Source organism: Otolemur garnettii, unplaced genomic scaffold (genome assembly GCF_000181295.1).
Source record: "Otolemur garnettii isolate 467f Iridium unplaced genomic scaffold, OtoGar3 scaffold00124, whole genome shotgun sequence".
NCBI lineage: Eukaryota > Metazoa > Chordata > Mammalia > Primates > Galagidae > Otolemur > Otolemur garnettii.
The window spans coordinates 3,143,101-3,151,646 of NW_003852519.1; the positions used below are offsets into that span (position 1 = coordinate 3,143,101).

An 8,546-nucleotide genomic window follows, 5' to 3' on the forward strand; every position below is an offset into this window, starting at 1 on the left:
TGCCATGGCACTCTACCCAGGGGGATAGCTTGAGGCTCCGTCTCAAAAAAAAAAAAAAAAAGATTATTTGTCTTCTGTAAAACAGTCTATTGCTTGGGATTTATATGCAAAATGCTTATATAAAAACTCTTCTCCTTAAAAGGAAACATTGAATTAAAATGAGGTTTTATCAGTGAAATTTATACTTAGAATATTAGAGTAACTTGACTGAGAATATTTTCTATAGTGATTTAACAGACCATTTGTTAATTAATCTTTGAAATATGAAATTATGGTTGGTGCAGGGAATACCTGATAGTTTGGTAATTGCTGTTTAGATTTGTTGCATTTCAGAATTCTAAATGCTTATCCGTAATTTCCTATCAAGTTAAGCTACATTTTAACTTGTTGGCATTGCCAGGCCAAAGAATGTGCTTTTATATGACTTCATCAAGTTAGGATATATAAAGAATGAAGAGTCTTTAAAGAAACCTTTTTATCTTTGTTATATCTAGTATTTTCCTCCAAAATTTTTTTTTTTTTTTTTTTTTTTTGGCCGGGGCTGGGTTTGAATCTGCCACTTCCGGCTATGGGGCCAGCACCCTACCCTTTTGAGCCACAGGTGCTGCCCTTCCTCCCAATTTTTTAATATTTTATTATAAAACTTATTTTTTCCATATGACGATAGATTTATTACTGTGTTAACTCTTAAAAGTCTTCATTATTGTAGTTCCATGCTATCAGTGATGTTCAGGACTCATTTTTTGATAAATATCAAATTATTATTCAAGGTTTTAATGCTTTTTAGAACTGTACATTAGGAAAAATGCATGAGTGGAGGAAGGGAAGTCTAAATTTTAATGGCTGTTTAAATCTTTTGAATAAAAGACAGGTTACTTCACCTGAACAGTAACCTAAATTATAGTAGCTAGCCAGTTTCTTGAACTGTAGGAATGCAAAGATACTCTTTTGGATTTATACACTCTTGGTAGGGGGCCTATAATTCTACTTTACTAAGAACAATTTAAAATTGAGGAAGAATAAAGTGCTGTAAGTCAGTCCTGTGACATTATACTCTCATGTGTAAACCCTCCCTCCCCTCCTTTTAATCTTAACATGCCTATTATCTAGTCAAACTAGAGTAGGAAGGGGAATGAATGTGGTTAAGGTGTTCTCTTTTTCTGAATGTTGGATTTTTTTTTTTGAGACAGTTTTACTCTGTGCCCTGGGTGGAGTGCCGTGGTGTCCTAGCTTACAGCACCCTCAAACTTCTGAGCTCAATTGATCACTTTGCTTCAGCCTCCCCAATAACTGCTGGCCAGTTTTTCTATTTTTAGTGGAGATGGAGTCGCTCTTGGTTTTGCTCAGGCTGGCCTCAAACTTCTGTGCTCTGGCGATCTACCTCCCTCAACCTCTCAGAGTGCTAAGATTACAGGTGTGAGCCACCCACCTGACCTCTGAGTGTTGGATTTTAATATTAATAATTTTGATTGGCTCTGTCATTTTTATCTTGCAGGATTATAAGAGACTGTTATTTCTATTACTCTCCTTGTTATAGTTAATTGGATTCTATGCAAGATAATTGCCATTTAATACTGTTTGCTTAACATAGAATTTACTGCATTATTAATCTTTTTTCCTACCTTCCACTAGCTCCAACTACCGTGAATGTAACACATCGTCCAGTAACTCAGGTGACCACAAGACTTCCTGTACCAAGAGCTCCTGCAAACCACCAAGTGGTTTATACAACGCTCCCAGCACCACCAGCTCAGGCTCCCTTGCGAGGAACTGTTATGCAAGCTCCTGCTGTTCGGCAGGTCAATCCCCAAAATAGTAAGAGACTTTTATTGTACAGGGCTCCAAGATAAATGTAGCTCTCTTCAGCATTCAGTTAGAGTAGCTTATATTGATGTTAGATTTTGCAAAAAGTTTTTGTATTTATTAAAACTGTTATAAGTTCAAGAGCTCTGTTGTACAACATGATGACTGTAGTATAGTTAATAACAATGTATTGTATACCTGAAAATAGTTGATAAAGCATATTTTAAGTGTTGTTACCACAAAAATATGGTAAGGATATGAGGTAATACATATTAATTAGCTTGATTTAGCCATTCTACAGTATAGACATATTTCAAAACATATTGTTGTATATCATAAATATATATAATTTTCATTTGTCAATTGTAAAAGCAATAATAATTTTTAAAAGAAATGGCAGGAAATCACCCCAAATCCCTATTATTATTATTATTATTATTGTTTGGGATTCATTGAGGGTACAAAGAATTAGGTTACACTGATTGCATTTGTTAGATAAAGTCCCTCTTATACTTGTGTCCCACTCCCAAGATGTGTGTTATACACTGTGACTCCCATCCCCCTCCCACCTCCCCTCTCCCTGATCCCCCATTGCCCTACTTCACCTATTGTATTAACTCATCTACTGCCTTTGTGTTAGAATTGAGTATGTTGGATTCTTGTTTCTGTATTCTTGTGAAGCTTTACTAAGAAGAATGTGTTCCACCTCCCTCCAGGTTAATACAAGAGATGTAAAGTCTCCATCTTTTTTAATGGCTGAATAGTATTCCATGGAATACATATACCACAGCTTGTTAATCCATTCCTGGGTTGATAGGCATTTAGTTTGTTTCCACATTTTGGCAGTTGTAAATTGAGCTGCAATAAATAGTCTATTGCAAATGTCCTTATGATAAAAAGATGTTTTTCTTCTGGGTAGATGCCTCATAATGAGATTGCAAGATGAAATGAGAGATCTAATTTGAGTTCTTTGAGGATTCTCCATACTTCTTTCCAAATTAGTTTGTAGCCTGTGGAAGTGTTCTCTTCTCTCCACATCCAAGTCAATGTCTGCAGCTTTGAGATTTCGTGATGTGGGCCATTCTCACTGGTCTTAGGTGATATCTCAGGGTAGTTTTGATTTGCATTTCTCTGATCATTGGGGACAATGAGCATTTTTTCATATATTTGTTAGCCATTCATCTGTCTTCTTTAGAGAAGGTTCTATTCATGTATCTTGCCCAGTGATGCAGGGGATTGTTGGATCTTTTTTTGTTGATTAATTTGAGTTCTCTGTATATTCTAGTTGTCAAGCTTTTGTCCGATTCATAATATGCAAATATTTTTTCCCATTCTGAAGTTGTCTGTTTGCTTAATTTTTGTTTCCTGAGCTATACAGAAGCTTTTCAGTGTAATCAAGTCCCATTTGTTTATTTTTGTTGTTGAAATTGCTGCGTAAGTCTTGTTCATAAAATCTTTCCCCTGGTTGATATCTTCAAGCGTTTTCCTCACTTTCTTCGAGGATTTTTATTGCTTCATGCGTTAGATTTAAATCTTTCATCCATCTTGAATCTATTTTTGTAAGTGGTGAGAGGTGCAGGTCCAGTTTCAGTCTTTTACATGTGGTTATCCAGTTTCTCAACACCATTTATTAAATAGGGATTCCTTTCCCCAGTATATGTTCTTGTTTGTTTTATCAAAGATGAGGTGGCTGTAAGATGTTAGTTTCATCTCATGGTTTCCTATTCAATTCCAAATGTCAATGTCTCTATTTTGTGCCAGTACCATGCTGTTTTGATCACTGTGGACTTGTAGCATAGCCTAAAGTATGGTAGGGAGATACCCCCAGGCTTTGTTTTTATTACTAAGAATTGCCTTGGCTATATGGGTTTTTTTCTGGTTCCGTACAAAATGAAGAATCATCTTTTCCAGATCCTGAAAGTATGATAATGGTATTTTAATGGGAATTGCAGTCAATTTGTAGATTACTTTGGGAACTATAAACATTTTGACAATGTTGATTCTCCCCAGCCATGAGCATGGTATGTTCTTGCATTTGTTAATATCTTCTGGTGTTTCTTTTCTTAGGGTTTCATAACTTTTCTTTGTAGAGGTCCTTCACCCCTTTTTGTAGGTATATTCCCAGGTATTTCATTTTTTTCTCAGGCTACTATGAAGGGAATAGTGTCCTTGATTAGCTTCTCACCTTGGCTGCTGTTGGCAGATACAAAGGCAACTGATTCGTAGACATTGATTTTTATAGCCTGAGACATTACTGTGGTTTTTGATCATTTCCAGGAGTCTTGTCATTGAGTCTTTGGGGTTCACTCGGTATAAGATCATATTGTAGACAAAGAATAAGAGTTTGACCTCCTCTTCCCCCATTTGGATGCCTTTTATTTCCTTCTCTTGCCAATAAAATCAGGCAAGAACTTCCAGCACTGTATTCAGTAGTAGTGGTGATAGATGGCAACCTTTTCTGGTTTTAGTTCTAAGTGGAAAAGCATTCAGTTTTACTCTGTTCAGAATAATATTTGCTGTGGGTTTGTCATAGATGGCTTCAATCAGTTTAGGAAATGTGCCACCTATGCCTATATTCTTAAGTGTTCTAATTAGAAAAGGATGCTGAATTTTATTGATGCTTTTTCTGCCTCTATGAGAGGATCATCTGGTTTTTGTTTTTGCTTCTGTTGATATGGTGAATTATGTTTATGGACTTGGCATATGTTAAATCAGCCTGCCTTGCATTCCTGGGATGAAACCTACGTGATCATGATGAATGATTTTTTTTTTTTTAAATATCTGGCTATAATCTCTTGGCTAGGATTTTATTGAGAATTTTTGCGTCTGTATTCATTAGTGAAATTGGTCTGAAGTTCTCATTTTTAGTTGGGTCCTTTCCTGGTTTTGCTTCATAGACTGTGTTGGGGGAGGTTCTTTCCTTCTCCATGTTTTAGAATATCTGCAGCATGGATATAAGCTCTTCCTTGAAAGTTTGATAGAATTCTGGTGTGAAACCATCTAGACGAGGGCATTTTTTTGCTGGGAAATATTTTATTGTTTCTTTGATCTTAGTTCTTAAAATTGGTCTGTTTTAGAGTTCTGTTTCCTCTTGGTTAATTCTAGGGAGAGGGTACCATTCTAGGTATTGATCTATTTCCACAAAATTGTCAAATTTCTGAGCATAGAGTTTCTTGTAGTACTCAGAGATAATCTCTTGTATCTCTGCGGCATCTGTTGTTATTTCCCCTTTATCGTTTCTGGGTTTTGTTTGTTTGTTTTGTTTTGGGTTTTTTTGGAGACAGAGTCTCACTATGTCACCCTTGGTAGAGTGCTATAGTGTTACAACTCACAGCAACCTCCAGCTCTTGAGCTTAAGCAATTCTTTTGCCTCATCCTCCCATGTAGCTGAGACTACAGGCATCTGCCACAATGCCTGGCTATTTTTTGTTGCAGTTGTCATTATTGTTTAGCTGTCCCAGACTGTATTCCAACCTACCAGCCTTGGTGTATGTGGCTGGTGCTGTAACCTCTCTGCTACAGGCACCAAGCCACTTTATCCTTTCTGATTGAGGTTATTAGAGATTTTACTTTTCTGTTTCTAGTTAATTTGGCCAAAGGTTTATTGATTTTATTTAGTTTTTCAAAAAATCAACTTTTTGTTTCATTAATTTTCTGAATGATTCTTTTGTTTACAATTTCATTTATATCTGATTTAATTTTGGTTATTTCTTTTCTTCAGGATTAGATTGTTCTTCTTTTTTCAATTCTGTAAGATGGTCCATGAGTTTTTTGATGTGCTCTGTTTCTGTTTTTCCAAATGTAGGCATTTAATGTGATAAGTTTCCCTCTGAAGACTGCTTTTGCTGTGTCCCACAGGTTTGCGTACTTGTGTCTTTATTGTTGTTAATGTTTGAGGAATTTAAGAATTTCCTCTTTTATCTCTTCCTAAACCCAACTATCATTCAACATAATTGTTTAATTGCCATGTCTTTGTGTGGGGATGAACATTTTTGATGGAGTTGAGTTCCACCTTTATTGCCTAGTGGTCTGAGAAGAATAAGGTATAATTTCTATTCTTTTAATTTTGCTGAGGTTTCTTTTGTATCCTAGGAAGTGGTCTATTTTTTGAGTATGTACCATCAGCTGATGAGAAAAATATATATTCTTAAGCTTTGGGATGGTGTGTTCTGTATATGTCTATTAATCCCATTTGTTCTAGGGTCACATTTAAGTCCTTTGAATCTTTGTTTAGTTCTGTTTAGAGGATCTGTCCAGATCTGTCAGAGGGGTGTTAAAGTCCCCAGCTATTATGGTGTTATGGGATACCATATTGCTGAGGCCCATCAAGGTCTGTTTCATATATCTGGGAGCATTTAATTTGGGTGCATAAACATTTAAAGTTGAAATGCCTTAATTGTTGTATTCCTTTGACTAGTTTAAAGTGTCCTTTTTATCTTTCTTTAGTTGCTTTAAATTCTGCTTGTATCTGAAAATAAGATTACAACCCCTCCTTTATTCTGAGTTCCCTTTGATTGAAATACTGTTTTCCATCCCTTAACTGTGAGTCTTGATTTGTTCTTCAAAGTTAGGTGTGTTTCCTGGAGATAGCATATGGATGGCTTGTGCCTTTTTTAAATCTACTCAGCCAGACTGTGCCTCTTCAATGTTGAATTCAATCCATTGACATTTATTGAGAAAATTGATAAGTGTTGTGGAGGTCTATTCATCTCCTTTTGTGAAAGTCTGTTGTATAGTTTTATCTTTTGCATCATTGTGGAAGCTTAAGTTTTGACCTTTAGCTTCTGGATGTTTACTTTGCTGGTGGTCCATTATGATGGTCGGTGTTGAGAATAGGTCTAAGTATTTCCTGTAGAGCTGGTCTTGTTGTGGCAAATTTCCACAGTGTTTCTTTTATCTGTAGAAGACTTGATTTCTCCATCAGTTTTGAAGTTTATTTTAGCAAGGTACAGCATTTTAGGCTGAAAATTATTTTGTTTAAGGATGTTGAAGGTGGATGATCATGTTCTTCTGGTTTGGAAAGTTTCAATTGAAAAGTCTGTTGTCGGCTTGGCACCCGTAGCACAGTGGTTAGGGCGCTGGCCACATACACTGGCGCTGGTGAGTTCGCACCCAGCTCAGGGCTGCTAAACAATGACAATTGCAACAAAAAAATAGCTGGGCATTGTGGCTGACACCTATTGTCCCAGCTACTTGCAAGGCTGAGGCAAGAGAATTGCTTAAGCCCAAGAATTTGAGGTTGCTACGAGTTGTCACGCTACAGCACTCTCCCTAGGGTGACAAAGTAAGACTCTGTCTCAAAAAAAAAAAAAAGAAGTCTACCATCATCCTAATGGCTCTGCCCTTGTAGGTCAGTTGGCGCTTACTCTTGGCTGCTTGCAGAATTTTTTTCTTTCATGGACAGGTTCATTATAATGTGTATTGGAGAAGCTCTGTTTGAGTTGAGATGACCCAGAGTTCCATATCCATCTGAAAGAAGTGTGTAGGGATCTTTAGTAAAAGTTAGGGAAGTTTTTATTTATGATAGTCTCCAGTAGGGCTTCCATTCCTTTGGGACAATCTTCTTCCCCTTCAGGCATCCCTATTACTTGTATGTTTGAATGCTTCATGTAGTCTTATAGTTCTCTAAGCAACTGTTCTGCTTTCTCTCTCTTCTTTTCTGCCTCTTTGACTACCTGTGTTAACTTGAAAACTGTATCCTCTAGCTCTGAGGTTCTTTCTTCTCCATGGTCTAACCTATTTTTCATATTTTCCACTGCATCTTTATATTTCCTGATTGTCTCCTTCATTTCCTTAAGCTCTGCCATATCCTTTCTATATTCTACATATCTCTTGTTGACTTTTGGTTCTGTCTTTACATTTTCTTGTCTGTTCCTTTTTATTATCTTTATCATCCATATTTTAAACTCCTTTTCTTCTGTAGTAGCCACTTCATGGTCCTTTGTAGGAGTTGCTCTGTTTTGGTTTATCACATTGCCCAAATTTTTCTGTTGGTTCTTTTTCATCTGTTCTTTCTACTTGTTCACCTCCTTGTCATTTGTTCTCCTTCTTGCTTCCTCATTTGCTTCAAATTACCTTGTCTCAGAGCAGCCTGAACATAGCCAAACTCTTCCTTGTGCACAAAAATACAGGAGAACTTGCTATAATGCATCAGATTTCTACCACTCCGGATTGTATGCTTTATCTAGCTCACTACCTCTTTGCTGTGCTCCCTGAGTTACTACTCCAGGCAAGGTTCCCAAACCAGGTATGGCTGGGTTCTCTCTTTGGAGAGCTCAGCTGAATAATCCTTCTGGTCTGCCATCTTGCTCCACCTCCAAACACTGCCATTATTAATTCATTTTCCCTCCTTTAGGGGAGTTAACCAGAGACAATCAGGTGCCACGTACTAGTTGATTTGTGTTACATGTGTTGTTTTCAGTTTAATTATTTATGGTCTGTACTATTACAGTACCCTATTTAATGATGGTTTATTCTGCTAAGATGCACCTTACTTAATTCAAGAGGGAATGATCTTCTGCCTAGTGATAGAAATCATGGTAGAGAATAGCCTCTAGTGAGAGAGTCTTAATGATATGGAAGGTGGCTGAGAAATAAAAGAAGGGAAAATGTTGAAGGAAACTTGTAGTTTTCTACATAGTATATATACATATGTATATTATATTATACATATATATATATATTTTTTTTTTAGAGACAGAGTCTCACTTTAATGATATGGAAGGTGGCTGAGAAATAAAAGA

The 8,546-nt window shown here is 36.6% G+C and overlaps 1 protein-coding gene across 3 annotated transcripts in view; it reads left to right on the forward strand.

Moving 5' to 3' along the window:
- ATF7IP (activating transcription factor 7 interacting protein) overlaps positions 1-8,546 on the forward strand; it is a 153,966-nt gene that overhangs the window by 116,750 nt on the left and 28,670 nt on the right. For all 3 annotated transcript variants that reach the window (XM_023517897.1, XM_023517896.1, XM_023517898.1), the window contains exon 13: positions 1,633-1,815. In XM_023517897.1, the coding sequence (XP_023373665.1) occupies positions 1,633-1,815 (183 nt within the window). The remainder of the gene's footprint in view (positions 1-1,632; positions 1,816-8,546) is intronic.